Raw genomic sequence first — 16,325 nt, 5'->3', positions numbered from 1 at the left:
ATGGATGACTTGATTTGTGACAAAGTAAGGAGCATTAAGGATTTTACGAAGGATTTTGGACTGTAAGGATTGGATTCTGGAGGAATTTGATGATTTAGTGGAGCCCCAAAGCTCAACTCCGTATGTCCAGCGATACATATTTATTTTGTATTTATATTATTACTTAGGAATAATCGAATGTAACAATCAATTGATCTATTTCATTTCGACCTATGATTTTATTGCTTATTTAAAAAGTTAGCAGGACTCCACATAAATATTGATCAAGACATCTTATACAGTAAACATATGTATATCGAAAAAAAAAACTCCATCGTCCCCCAGGAACATTAGACGGTCTTTTCAGGTCAGGAAACTCTATCTGGAAAACTGACGACAATGAATAAAAGAGGTTTGTAGTAGCGGAATACGAGAGGTTTTCCTAAGCTAATATTATGTTCCAAAGGAAAACTGGAGTGGTACCATCGGTTTTCCATTTTCCATCGTCAAGAGCTCTTACTCTTGTTTGCAGGACATATTCAAATTCCTTTGTTTGCGAAGGAATGTTTTGTAGTGGGAAAAAGAATGTATTTATACTTTAGTGGGAACGATTATTTAACCTGAAAAAAACAACAACATACTATCTTCTAGTTATTGGTAAATGAGAAAATGGTAAATAAAAGAACAGGAAAAATGACTGAATAGGTTCGTATTTGAGGTTACGAACTTCGACAGAATTGTAATTCGCTACAGAAATAAGCAACATTTTTTATTTTAAAAAAGGGCATAATGCAAGATAAAAAATTAAAAATACAAAAGAAAAATTGAATTTATAAATAAAAATGTTCGTATTTTCATTATAACAGGAAGTTCTTTTACTTTCGTTTATTCATAAATGGAAATAAAAAAAGGTACGTTACGTTACTAATATATCGTTTACAATAATAAAGAATTACCATCGTGAATAAAAATAAAAATTCTATTTTGAATTTACTGAAAGTTTCGATTAATTTATTTTTATTAGTATCAAAATGCCTATTTCTTTATTATTGATTTTAGTTATTATTATAGTGACGTGACGGTCGTACGGGTTAGGGCGTAGGACCCAGAACACTAGGTTTGAAATGATGTGGGTTTGATTCCTACAGGGGGCAGTTGATATTTATTTTTCGGCGGTCCCGAAAAATGAATCTTGACATTCCCACCTTGGTTAGTACCCGGCGGCAACGGGTTGTCAAAACCATGGACCATGAGACCCACTTGCCGGACTCGTTCCCCCCAACAAATACCAGTACCAGTATTTAATATTATTCTTCCTATATTTCTAAATATAGGTAAATGAAATTTAAAAACTGGCTGTTGTCATATCAACTGTAGAAACACGTAAACATTTACTTATAAATTAGGTTTTTTATGCACTTTTTTATTATCTTCTCCGGCTTTATATATGATACGATAGTTTTTATCAAATCCTTGGATTTGCAACTGAATATTATACATCTATATTACTTCTCTTGTTTCCGGACCTTTGGTTTTTTTGGACCTTTTTAATTCTCCCATAGTTTTTATTTATTTATTTTTATTGTTATTAATAATAATGAGATAGGATTATTTTTTTTCAAAAAAAAAATTAAAAGTGATTTAGGGGAAACAATTCTGAAAGTTCATCATTTATGGCCTGTCAGACTATTTCAATCAAAACCAACTTTCTATCGTCTAGTGGAATCAAAATTTAAGATTTATAACCCCAGACGACTTTCACGTTTTGAAAATGTTCCTTTTCCTACTAGGTAGTGTGAACGCCAAATAACGCCCGGTAAACTTAAAAAAATATTTCATAACAGCTTATGGCCTATAATAGAATCTACTAGGCATCATTGTACAAGAGCCGGAAAGAAAAAAAGGCAGTTATTTCACCCCAATTTTTTATTACTTCAATGAAAACTATGTAAACTATATATTTACTAATCAAAATTGATGAGTCAGCCGAGTGTAGTTAGGGGGAATAAAAATGTCGGATGTTTCAAAACATAAAAAAAAAATTAATTTTTCATTTGAAGCTCTATACTTATACAACTACTAACAACACTAGAAAACATAAGAGATCATAATTTATAATAAGACAAATTTTCTAATGTATGAGCCCCGAAGTAGTATTTACGTTCAATAGTTCATGAGATATCGCTCTTTAAAAAGCAACGTTTCATAAAAAATGTACTCAGGAATATATCTCAGGAACCATAAGACGTACAGATGTCTGCTAGCACTCACATTAAAGCTAGTTTAATGAGTTATAGAGAAGTTTATAACGTTTATTTTCGTAGGAGTAGAAATTTTTATGATAGTTGACAAGAATAAGTTCTCAAAATGTTAATTTCTAATTGTTCGGATAAAATTTTGATTTTTGAAAAAATATATCTCAGGAATCATAAGGTGTATGTATGTCTGGCAGCACTCAAAATATAGGTAATTTAACTTATAAAATAGTTCTTAACTCGTATCTGGATATTCATTTTGCACATGAAATTTAGTTCGAACAACTGTATATCAATTTATTTTATCAAATATCATTAAGACTACTACTCCTATAAAGATAAACGCTATATACTAATTTATAGTACGTTAAACTAGCTTTAATTTGAGTGCTAATATAATAATAACGTAAATAATCTTTACGTCGAATGATTATTAAGATATTGATTGCTGAAAATAAATCACTAACTACTAATTTTTCAGTGAATTTTGTTATGAAATATTGCTTTTTCAAAAAGAATCTATTGAAGAAACTATTGAATGTAAATAACTCTATTAGGGCTCATATTTTAGAAAATCTATTCTACTTTAAATGATGTTTTCTTAGGTTTTCTAGTTTTGTTGGTAGTTTAAAAGATATAGAGCTCCGAATGAAAAATTATTTTATTTAACCTTTTGAATAGGCGCCATTTTTTTATTCTCCACTTGGCAGACTCATCAATTTTGACTAGTAATTACACATGGTTTTCATTAAAGTAATGAAACATTGGGGTGAAATAACCGCCTTTTTCTCCTTTTGGGCTCTTTTAATATCAGAAGATGAAAGATTAACCGATTGAAAACCCAGTCAAGGTCAAGTAAATCAAGATTTTGAGGAACATTTTCCTCACTACAATATAAGCAAAACGTCATATTGGCAACCTTTCGATATATGTTGTACCTTTTAAAATATTATATTATCTTTTTCCATAGCCTAATTTTACAATACAATATTTATTTATAATTATAATTTCAGCAAATTTCATACATACAAATAAATATTTTATTTAAGAAAGTTTCCTAAGATAGTTCAGTACTTTTCCTAAAACTATCATTGATAATGAATCACTGGAACACCCATTACAAAACACGAAAAAAAAATTATAATTAATATTTGACAGTACAACACTGGTGAATTGAAGGCAAGTTAGACTTGCCCAAGTACGCCAACCGCAGCAAAGTTTAGTCAAACAACAGAAGTTTGGAAGCCAGACTTGATGGATGTTACATTACACTTAATTAGATGTCACCTTCTCCACATTCCGAACATCGCAAATCACGATCTTATGCCCAATAAAATTTACTTTAAATATCATTAATTTTGATCGGTTATAGCCCATTTTGATAATAGAAACAGTTTACAATAAATTAAAGAAAACATTAAATAAGGAAATCAAAAATAAATTCATATGATTATTAAGGAAGAACAAGTTGACCAGGATACTCAAATCACAACTGTGCAGGTTCAATTCTCGTATCAGTAGTACATTAGACATTAGCAGCCACACTGCACTACTAACAAACATATCACATATAAATATATGATTTTTATAATAACAATTGCTTCAGTTTTGGAGGTTGTGATTATACAACCTATTTTAATGAACTTAATCCATTGAAAGCTAAAAAAAATAAGTAAAATAGTTTTTAAAAGTGTTAAAGTATAAACTATTTTTTTTTTAAGAAATCATATTTTCAAAGAGTTTAAAATATTTTTTTTTAATCTAAAATTGTGCATTCCTGCAACTACACATTTATTGTTTTACTTGCACATTCCTAACAAATTTACATTAAAACATCATTTAAAATTAATACATGAGTAGATATGAAGTTTTTAATAATTAAAAAAAAAGAACATTAAAGTAAAAAAAAATGGACAGGAAACAAAATTAATACCGAAATTTCTATAAATGTTAAAACAATTAGAAAAAGTATTTTTTTTTTTGTAAATATATAAAATAGAAAAACTAAATCATTTCAGAGCCGAAAATTAGAAAAAAAATCTTATGTAAAAATCTCCAACAAAAGTTAAACATTTTTTTCAATTGGCAGAAAGGGTGAATTTGGTTGCATACTGATTTGATCAACTTAATGAGGGAAATTTGACCAAATTTAACTGTTTTGGAATCGTAAGAAAGATAGGTTTTTTAATTAATAGATTACAATAAACTAAACAATCATAAGAATATATTTTTTTTTTTATGAATTCCAAATTCAAATTCATCTGTTAGAATCTAATTCGTTCCAGTAGGTGTATTTTATCGTCCATTCGGTAGCATAAATAAAATTAAGAAAAATCGATTAAGTTCCCAAGGAACTCGGAAAAGCCGTTCGAGGTTCTGGAAAAAAATAATATTATTTGATATTTCCGAATAGTTTAAGGCTAAAAAAATATATATATGTATATATATTTTTTTGATAACTTGAAGCGACTAAATGTTTTTTTTTCAGGGGCCTAAGTTCATTAAAATCAATTAATCACATTCTTTTATTATTCTAACAAAAGTTCACTCTAATTTTCGTGTGTTAGATGGTCAACATATTATATTAAAAGTAAATTTTAATTTGTAAAACTCCAAATTTTCAAATATCTCACCGTCCAGATCCCTTAATATCAAAACATACATTGGGATTCCTTTATGAAAAAAAAAATCCTAACTCAAATTGAAAGTAATTCTTACAAAGCATTAATATCATTTTTAAAAAATGAAAGTTAGTAAATTTTTTTACCATTGCCAATGGTTGTCAGTTGTCAAATTATGTCAGAAAATATTCGTTTTTTAAGATTTAAGCATTTTTCGCTTTAATTCGAATAGTTTGCATCTCTCAGAATTTTCAATCATGGAAAGAATTTTAATTCATACTCAGGTATTTTGCGATATTTTCATTGATTTCTAATGCAATGCGATGTAATTTCTTTTTTTTTAATATTTTCTAGCACAAATTTATTAAATTTGTGTTTAATGTCGACTTCGCAAGTATGTTATGACTACAACAAGTAACATAATCTTTAATCAATGTATTTATTAAATAAATCACAGGATTATTTCCGAAATAATGACAAGTTATTATTAGATTATTTGATGAGGTCGATTATTATTACACGGAAATAGTTCGCAACCATTACACAAACTGTCAAAGCCACTGTAATTATGTAACCTGTATCATAATTACTGTCATGACAGCATTTACTGTCGTAGCTGTACAATCACAATAGGCCTGGTGTGATAATTAATTGTACATCAAAGGACATTTTAGCGTTTATCACATAAAGGCCTGTTTATAAGCTAGCACTTACAAGCACAGTTGCAACCGTCATGGTGTAAACTGAATGACTATTGCCGTTATAACAATATTTACTCTAAACAGTCTAAAATGAACTAGAAGTATCATTTTATCAAAATTATAAATCCAGAAACAATTATTTTTTTTAAACAATTAGTTCCGAAATAATCGTTTCATCAATCATGGAATACTCATTATTATTGAAGTGAATAAGATGTATCTGTTGTACTTTCATTGTTTGAAGTGTAGTTTAATTGATGTTAATAATTATCTGCATGATTACAAGAAATCTATGTTTAGATGTGATAGGAAATCATGTGACACCGCCATGCGTTACAATGTCCCCCATAAATTATCTGCCATCAGCCGACAATGAGAAATTATTTTCTTTAATGAAAGAATTTCTAAGCTGTCTAAAACCTAATCAACTAATGTAAATTCAAAATAGAAATATGGAACGTACGGACCGAATTGAAAGTATAAAATTACTACATCAAAATACATTTTTGGTAAAAAAAAATTAACTTCGAAAGAAATCAAAAACTGAAAGAATTAAAAATCATCTTAAATAGATTTGCTTAAAATTCAATGTTTTAGGGCATCTGTATGCCAGGGATGTTACTGCAACTTTTTCCATATTATTGACAGACCGAAAGTGCTACTTTGAAGAATACATTTTACACTTTTTTTTGTTATTAAATGTTCTCAAAAATGGCTACAACAATTTGTTAAATCAGTGTAAAATTAATTGACCTTTTATACTGGCGAGGTGTAACCTTGAGCATTTTCCTCATGTTGGGAAATAAACGTTTATATTTTCCTAGTATTTTATCTGTTTTGTTAATATTTTTTTTTACCTTCCAATAACCCGTGGATGTTTTTATTGCCGCTTGTTTGTGTTACTCCCTATTTACCTCGCCACCTATACTCGATTCAGTTTTGCTCTGACCTCCTCCCAACGGCAAGACTCAGCATTTCTCTCACCAGTACACTCTACACGTGACATATTTTCTCATTTAACCATTTTCTGTTTCTTATTTTAAATCATGAGCCGATATAAGAAAATATTGGATCTTTTACTAAATCTAAATTCTTCAGATCCTGATCAGAAGTAACCCTAAAGATATTGGTCGTCGTCACATCCAAATATATAAAAAACATAGTATAAATAAATAATCATGGGACACCTCTTAGGGGACAAAAAAGTAGGAAAGACTACCGGGTTAGTATCAGACAGGTATTATCCTCATTGAAATAGTCTAACATGATTTAAATGATAAATTAAAAAAAAATCTTACTCAAGAATACCTTTTATTTTTCTAGTTTAAAATAAATAACCAGTGCTGATAATTAACAATAATAAGCAATATATAAATACAAAATATTAAAGAATTTGATAAATAATAAAAGGAGAAAATAGAGACAGGAGTTTGAATTGGAAAAAAAACGGAGACAATTCTCTTTTCCGATTCCATTCGTATGTACACGGCTTCATTATCTTTTAACTGTAGTAACAAAGTTTATATTCATTATTCTTAACTTGAGAAACTCTAAACTACAAATTCTTATAGTAAGTGAAAGTTGTGTGATGCACGCACCACACAAAATTTTTATTCTTACGAAGTAGACCTGAATACCTCAATGGATTAAGGAAAAAACCTGGAGATTGAACTTTAACCGCTCCACTTTACCTGATGTAACCGATGACAAAGAATCAGTACGCCTAATTGCTTACTGTTTCAAAGTTTCAAGGGTTGAAATAGTAATAGTTAATTTACAATATGAAGAGTATAAACACAGAACTCACATACGTCATTTCAGTAAATTTTGTAGTGAACATGAAAAAACATTCATTTCAATAAAATGCAGAATTAAACTTTTTCATTAGCGAAAGATCGCTGATCGACCGTGTGCAATAATAAAGGGAAGATGGTCCGGGAGTGGTCAAAGAAAAACTCAAATAGTCTATATATATATATATATATACAATTTTGTTTTTAATGATTTCTTCCCCCTATTATGTATACTATCATTTAAAGTTTGCTTTTTTTTTAATATATTCTTTAATTTCCTAAGACTGTTTACTTTTAAAATTATTTTCATTAGAGTGCTACCAATGGGTAGTTTCTTTACACGCCTGTAACACTCCAATTTAACTTAGATCAGATTTACTAAATGTATTATAATGTACAGTTGTAAATAGCAATAAATAAATATTAAAAAAAAAAATATTTTCACATGTAACGTATTTTTAACCGTCAATTCCCACTACTTCTCTATTACATCCTGTTTACCATTCACTTTTTAACGTAAAGGTACGTTTTCTATCTTGTTTATTATCTTCTTTTATTCCTATTTTACTCTTATTCCCCTTTTTCCATCTATTTTAATCTGTTGTTATATCCGTTTTGATTGATTGTCTAAAACCTTTTATTATTCTTATTTAATTTGTACACGTTTTACTGTTCATCTTTTTTATTTTTCATTTATATTTACATCATTTAAGTGTTTGTATTTTTTTTTAGCCCTGATGAAGCCCTGCAACGAGGGACGAAACGTTAGTTCATTATAAATAGTTTCACGACCTCTTGAGTTTTTCTTTGACCTCTCCCGAGGAAGATGGTTCTCCTTTAATTTGTTTTTTAAATGTAATGCAGTCACAAACCATTATGAGTTTCGCAATTAGACCTGTATGCAAGATTCCTATAATATCATTATAAACTAAGGGTTTAGGCAAAAAATTAATTAATTATATTAGTCTAGGGTAGGGACATAAATAGTCGTGAGCTGACTTCGATAGTTTTCAGTGAGAAATTAATGAATGAAATAGTGCCACACCAGTCTATGAAGGGCCAAAGGGATAGGTACTGCTGGAGGTGCCAGGTTTTATACAAATCTCTAACCACAACATATACCTTAAAAATAATATCAAGTACTCACTGAAGGACTAACGTTAGTCTAAACACGGGACTCATCCCGTCAGAGGTAACTAACATAAATATTATTAATGAACTACTAAAATCAGTTCAACCCAACCCTATTTAAGTTATGATGATAATAATAATAATAAGTAATATTAACTCAAATAAACAGTATTTAAACCCATAACAAATAAAGCTTATAGGCTACTTGATAATCGTAATTTTAATTACAATTCTTATAAATAAAAATCGCCATCTCTAAGTGTATCAGAGTGGATGATGCTAATAGATATTTTATATTTATATAAAAATAAATCTAGGGAATTTGATGCTAGATTATAATTAATAGTATGATACAACCTTGTCGAGAAACTACTATTTACTAGCACTCTAATAACATATCGACATTAGAAGGTCTTGAGACCATCTTCTTTTGAGGCACATCTGAGGAATTGAAGAGGAAGCAAGGTTAGGGACTAATGGGTTTGGGTGATTAGGGAGTTTATAATGGAAGGATTGATATCTGTTTCGGGCTAAATAATAGAAATTGATTTCCACAAAGCTACACTCGTACAATTATTTATCTAGCATCTATGGAAATAAGAAATAATTAAATCTAAATCATTTGAATGTTTAAACCTTTTTATAATTAATTTCAAAATTAATAATTGATATTAGAATAACAGTATCTTTCCAAGCTCGAGCCTGGAGATTTAATTTCTGCTTTAATTACTAATAAATAACTGATTAATTTATTAATAAATTGTGTGTTACACTATTATTGGAGTAATGTCGCTCCTGATATTTCATGAGGTACCCAGTACCCCATATATATAATACAAAAAAAATAAGCATTAATATTCTTCATTAAAGAATAAAATTTCAAAACATCACTCTTTAATTTAAAATTGTATCTTCAAATAATGTCATCAAAATAATTTTGATGAAAAGCACGCTCAGATGTAAGCCATAACATTACGGATATGAAATAAATTTAAGATATTCGAGTAAAGGCCTCATGAGTAAAGACCTTAACAATGGAAATGGAAAACGCTTCTGAATGTAATATTTCCGCAGGAAAACTCTCCCTCTTCGAGTGTCGCCCATTTTATGCATTAGGCACCCATCTTCAATTTTCCAGCAAGATTTCCTTCTGAAAGGATCACCTCTCTGGAAAAGCGCTCTTTGGAGATCTTCCGTGAAAATATTTGCTCACGGTTCACAGAGCGACTAGGTTGGTAAATCCAAAGATCGCTCTAGAAGGCCGGAGGTATTCCCTTAAAAAATCGTAATTTTGATTTATGCAATAAATTTTTAATAATTGCGTAATACATCCTCTATATCAGGGAAGGTTATAACCTGAAAAGAAAGTCTCATGTTCAAATCCTTATTAAAACCCGAAGAATTTTCCGAGTTTTTCATTTTTTTGCTCTCTCCCCGAAGAGCGATTTCTTCATTCACCAAGGAATAAATGATATTTTTTCATCAGTAAATAAAAAGAAACTTAATAATTTTAAGTCATTGTATAATAATGAATTTGATAGTAATGAAATAAACGATAATTACCGTTACTGTATATTTCATATATAGATAAAAAAATTAAAACCAATTAAAATAAAATTACAACTCAGAATACTTAATTTAATTTTTATAGTGCATGACTTTTTTATTTGATGTGATGCGTCCTCAAAAATCGTTTTCAAAACTTTCAGTTTTGTTGAATATACATAATTAAAAATACATTTCTTAATTCTATTCAAATAGAATTATCCAAAGCTATTTAATTTTCAACCCAATGTATTTGGGCAGCATGACTAAATAAAGCATTTTAGGTTTATTACCTATTTTTTGTTAGGTAAAATAAATTAATATATATATATATATATAAATAATAATGACGTACAACATGTTTTCAATCTGATTATTTCCGAACAGTACAAAGGAATATTATTAAATAATTATTGCTTTTCATTTTAATCAGCTCCTGTATTCCAAACAAAAGCGCGCCAATTTCAAAATATACGTTTCGAAATCGCTTTGTTTCCTTAATTAAAGATGTTATAATGAATCGCATAATTACAACTTTGTGATACAAAAAAAAAATCTCGCTTTTATGAAATTGCGATTATAATTTCACAATTTACTCGGATAAAATATATTTATATTCAATATTAACGGTAAATTTTGAGCGGATAATTAATACCAGTAAGGCACTGAATAAGATAATTATATAGATTGTAAATTAGCCCTTTCTTGTTGTTCATAATAATGTACTTTAGTATATTTTATATAAAAGTAAAGTTCTAATTTCAATAAAACAAGGTTAATTTTGTTTCAAAATGCATTTTCTGTATTCAATTTAAAATCCAATAGAATTCTACCAATGGGTAGTTTCTCCACATGCTTGTATCACTCCATTATGATCTAAGATCAAATTTGCTGAAGGTATTTTATGTAAATATCATTAAATAAATAAAAAAAAAATTACAAATTGTGAGTTTTGGCAGTTTAAACCTTTAGAATAAGTTACGATGTGAAAAGTATATAAATTGCTCATTTTCGGGAAAAAAGTTGGAATATGATTTTTCCAGTAGGACTGCTTAGTAGGGAAGTCAAACGTTTAATGGTTTAATATATATATTTTTTTTTAAAACAATCTTTACTACATAAGTACATTTTCTGGTTTATTGAAAGAATAAATTCTTTCCTTTATGGTCATATTTTTTTTATAAGTGAGACTACAAAGTTAATTTGAAACTGGTCTCATTAGCGTTCTTATAGTGGAGTTTTCAAGGTGCAAATGTGTCGTTCTTGCAGTTGAAAGCTCACGAAAAGTACCTCACAACATAATCAACAAATGTAATATATGGTAATCACATTGTTTTATTAAATGTGCTTTTTAATTATTTAACATGTTAAATTTCTCGTCGCTTACAGATATAGGTTAGTTAAGCGGTGCGATTGCGCGGTGCCGCCTCGATAGGGACGGCTACCTTAATGTCTGTCCCTTACCTGAAGACGAGGAGGAGGCTCATGCTAGTGAAGGATCAGGTACCCAATGGTCAAGACATCGCGGCAGCTGGCCGACCAACTAAGGCCTACTGCCAGTGCCGGCTCCAAGTCAACACTGGCCGGACTCTGGCTCCTACTTACCCCCACCGCTCTTCTTCTGGATCCTCCCGTCAACTTCTCTTCTTCATCCGACCCATCTTTCGTTGGACAACCGCGATTAGTAACTATCAACATATGCGAAAGGTATCGGAACGTCTGCAGTCGCTTGGAACCGTACGTGGATATAGTTTACAAAAGGTGTGCGTTAAGGTAAACAACTTCGGCAAACACCAGAGATGTGAAAAGTATTTTTTCAACCAGCAGTTCAAACCGTTACTTCTGATTGAAAATAACTGGCAAAATTTTGACAGTTACTATGTATAGGGTCAAAGTACCAAGTACTATAAACCATTTTGTTTAAAAATTACATTATTTATGTAGTATAATGTATTCTTTCAACGCTCCTTTAACATAAATTTTAATACGTAAACCTGTAACTTAAACAAACAAATTCAAAAACCCCAAAATGATGTCGGAAATTAACTAAATTATTCAGATTTGATTGCATAACTATATTTGTAATTTATAAACAAATTAATGCTTATAAAATTAAATTAGAAATTTAGAAAGAAAATTGACTAGAAAGAGGCAAATATATTTATTTGTTTAAATTTTCCTTTACAAATATGATTAACCTTGCCATATAGTAATATATTACAAGAATATTATCACAATACATACTTAAAACTGATAAAGGTTTAAAAAGGGATATACAAGAATAAAAAAAAAAATTATAAATAAAAAACAAATTCAGGAATTGTTATAAGTGATAGCAATGATTGGATGATATAGAAAACAATTAAAAGTCATAAAACGAGCATTTAGTAAATTCAAGTAACACAAAATATCACTTTAAATGTTTCTCAAAAGAAACGCAGTTTTAACCTAAAGAAACATTTGTATTATTAATATTTACACTGTGCATAAAGTACAAGTAACATTATATAGCATGATTGCATGTTTTTTTGAAAATTGTTATACATATTTGTTGGATCTCACAAGGGGAATCTACGCACAAATGACCGATTTCAATGAAACCGTTTCTGGTGATACCAGGTCGAAAAATATCAGACACATGTGTGAGGGCCCTTGCTAATGTGTCGAGAAAAAAAATGTTTTATAATAATATAATATATAATTTTTGAAATTTTTTACATAATAAAATTCAACCTTTGTTCTTCATGTATTCAATGATTATGGAATTCCAATCTTTTGGACTTTTTTTCATGAAAAAATAGGAACAAAATATTGTAGATGCATTTAAAATTGTATAACCAAAACATGCTTCAAGAAAAGTAGACCAATGAAATTCCTTTTAAGAAAAATCGAGTTAGAATTGTTTTCAGAAATATTTGAGCGGATTTAGCGATCTCACTCAGCTTCCACTGGCTCGTTAGTAGTGACGCGGTGAGAGGGCCGCGCTGGGATCGAAGGGCCCTGCTTTACCCCTCCTACGTGGGGAATAATAGGGGTATTCATGATGTTTTGTTAAATGTAAAATGTTTTACCATGTTAAATGTCATAAGTATAGGATTGTGAGTAGCCCTATTTAAAGGTGTGTCAAATGCATAAGAGCTCCTAGCGGATTTTTTGAGCAGCTTGCTCCATAACCTTTCCTTCCAAAACTTCATATTATTGTTTACTTATAGGTTTTAATTAATTTAATTTATTAGAAAGTGCATAAATTGAGTGAAAAGTGGAAGATGCGTGAAAGTTTGGCTACTGAGTGTCTTTTTGATCTTCTGACTTGTGAGGAAGGGGATCAAGATGAGCTAATTGACAACTGTCATTACTGACTATGATTATTGTCATCCATTGCTTTATTAAACAATAAAAACATCAAAAACAATAATAACATAATCAAACCAAAAACTACGAGCAAGTAGCCTAAAACGATATTAAACAAACTTTAGACGAGCTTAGCTGGTCTGCTGCTTGACATCATTCTCCATTTAACAGACCTACTAACAACTATTCAACTATGTTATATGTTATATCGTTTTAACATGCTAAAAGAAAATAATATTTCTCCATTTAACTTGAGTCTTTTCATTTAACACGCTTTAACATGTTAAACTATAGATCATGAATACCCCTAAAGTCGGCTCCGGGATCCTCAGGCCGAGATTGTAAATATTGTCTATAATTAATTTTATATTGTTTGATTATTTCATTTCATTTATTTATTTTTCTTTTTATATCGTAAAGAAATTTTATTTATTTACTTTTTATTTTTGGCATGAATGTGTTCAATTAGCACTATTATTCAATGCCCAAATTCGTGGCAGACTGTTATAATACTTATTAATAAATAAAGTAATTATAAAAAAAAAAACTTTTTTAAAGTACTTTATTTAAGTATTATAACAATCTGCCGCAAATTTAGGCATTTTGTTAATAATACAATTTTGTTTAAAATATAATTCTTTTCAGAGTCGTCTGAAACCCTTTAATACTATTTTTTATATAAATTAAAAGTTATAAATTTTTGGAATCGATTTTTGAGGGACATTACTTTCTACCGACATCTTACTTTTGCACTTCCAACCAAAATTAACATCATTAAGATTTTATTCCTTTATAATGGAGAAAAAGTAGTTTCAAATAAAGAAAAGCTTCTTATTTTATTTTGTATCTCTAACTCGAATGTATTTACATAGGTCAGGTTTGAACTATTTTGAAAAGTTTAAACAGCTCTAAGCCACTGCTAAGTTTCATGTAGGCTGGTATAGTCACATTAAAGTTATTGAATTTTTTGTGTAGCTGAATACAAATCTGACTAAATTTTTCAAAAAGAAGTTTTGTTGGCCTACTTTGTTGAAAAGCTTGTTTTGATTTTTGTAATTTTTAATACATTTTAACTTATTTAATAAAAAAAAAAAGTTTTGTTCCTATTTTTATCAAATAACAAGTCGATTTGTATTTAATAACCATTGAATACACGGAGAATGAAGAATGGTGGAATACAACTGTATAAAAAATTATATAAACCATTATTGGTTATATAATTATATTCTCTTGGTTCATTGGGAGCATTGGCAAGAAGTCTTGAAGAAATTTCTTCTCCCTCGTGCGTAGCCTCCGGAGTTGGGCGAAAAGTAATTAAAGTTTCAATTACTTGCTCATTACTGTAATTTGGAATCACATAAATATGATTGCAATAACAAATGATTGTAATTTCAATGGTATACTGTAATAAACAACAATTACAAGCTTAGTCAAGGTAATTGGAATTGCCAATTATATTCTTATGTAATTGCTATTATTATTCTAAGTAATTTAATACAATTAAAAGTAATTTTAATTATAACTGTAAATATTTAACACTAAAACGGAAAAACATCTGTTTTGCTAATTTGTTCTGCTCCTAAAAAAGATAAGATCCATTTTAAGATCGCACGCTGGTGTATAGGTTTATTAACATATTACGGTCAATTTTTAAGTTTTCAACAATTCTAATAATAAATATATAATCGATTTAATGATGGCGCACTAGCATATCGATTTATTTTAAGTTTTATGATTACTGCTCATAAGAAATATGTTCAAATAAACTCAATTCACATATGAGTTAAATCATTAGTAATTGCAATCACTGAGAGTCAGGATGTAATTGTAATTTCAATTACTTAGCATTAATTAGTTATTAGATAAGTTTCCGAAAAAAAAAATGATAAATACATAAATTCATAGTAAGGACAATCAATTATGAAATAAACAAAATATTATATATTTCTGTGAAATAAAGGACATTATTAATTAACTAAGATTTTGCTAATCCTATCATTGAAAGTAAATTTACTTGCGAAAAGAATTAATTTGATATCCCTGCTCTGTCAATAGAAACGCAGCCAGGGCTAAAAAGGTGAGGGCATGTTAAGAAAATTGTCAACCGAACAGGCTGATGTTACTCTTGCTGGGTATTGTAAAAATGTTCGCCTGATAACTAAGATAGGATTTTAATTGTAATAGGAGGATATCACAAGATTTCTTATCATTTTAAGTAGATTATTGATTTTTTGAAGATGGTCTGCCGATCCAAAATGGTTCATTTCATAAATCAACCAAGAATCAAAATTTGGGCACCGAATTTCGGATCCTTTTAGGCTTATTTTCGGCAGTCTCTTGTGATTATAGGGAATGTACCTTAGCTACTCCAAAAAAGGCCACCTGTAGCTGATGGAATTGAGGTGTAGGTCTTTGCAACTGCAGCGGAGCCGGTTCGAATCCGAGGGTTGAATTTTATTTCTGTAGTGGTCCCACGAAATGAAAATTGGCCCCCCTTTCCACTATGGTTAGAATAGTGCGGCACCCTGTAGACAACCCCCACCTCCTCCACCATGGTCATAAATTAAAAAAAAAAACCTTTCGAATCAATATTGCAATCGCTGCTATAACTTTCTGTTTCTATAATAAATTAAAATACCTGTTGAGTACAATATTTTTATATATATGTATTATAACTTCTAGGCTAATTTAATAATTATTGTAAAAAAAAAAATCATGTAAATACAAAAATGTATTTTAACAACGACTATTGTAATATTTTTTTTTTTCAACCTAGAGAAGGAACATAATAAAACGACAGCAATCACTGAAAACAAGTTTATTTATTTTAATGTAACTGGTTATTTTTAACATGATATATTCTAACGTTACGAAAACCAAAAAAAAATCATATAAATACAAAAAATGTATTTTAATAACGACTGTTGTACTATTTTTTTTTCAACCTAG

The 16,325-nt window shown here is 29.2% G+C and overlaps 1 protein-coding gene across 2 annotated transcripts in view; it reads right to left on the bottom strand.

The window, feature by feature from the left end:
* Positions 1 to 11,597, bottom strand: part of LOC106685203 (thrombospondin type-1 domain-containing protein 4) — a 495,278-nt gene extending 483,681 nt beyond the window's left edge. For both annotated transcript variants that reach the window (XM_067045746.1, XM_067045747.1), the window contains exon 1: positions 11,490 to 11,597. In XM_067045746.1, the coding sequence (XP_066901847.1) occupies positions 11,490 to 11,512 (23 nt within the window). In that variant the 5' untranslated portion in view covers positions 11,513 to 11,597. The remainder of the gene's footprint in view (positions 1 to 11,489) is intronic.
* Positions 11,598 to 16,325: the final 4,728 nt, after the last annotated feature.

The sequence above is a fragment of the Halyomorpha halys genome, unplaced genomic scaffold (assembly GCF_000696795.3).
Source record: "Halyomorpha halys isolate HHAL.00 unplaced genomic scaffold, Hhal_1.1 Scaffold31.1, whole genome shotgun sequence".
Lineage (NCBI taxonomy): Eukaryota > Metazoa > Arthropoda > Insecta > Hemiptera > Pentatomidae > Halyomorpha > Halyomorpha halys.
This window is presented reverse-complemented; position numbering and strand designations above follow the sequence as displayed.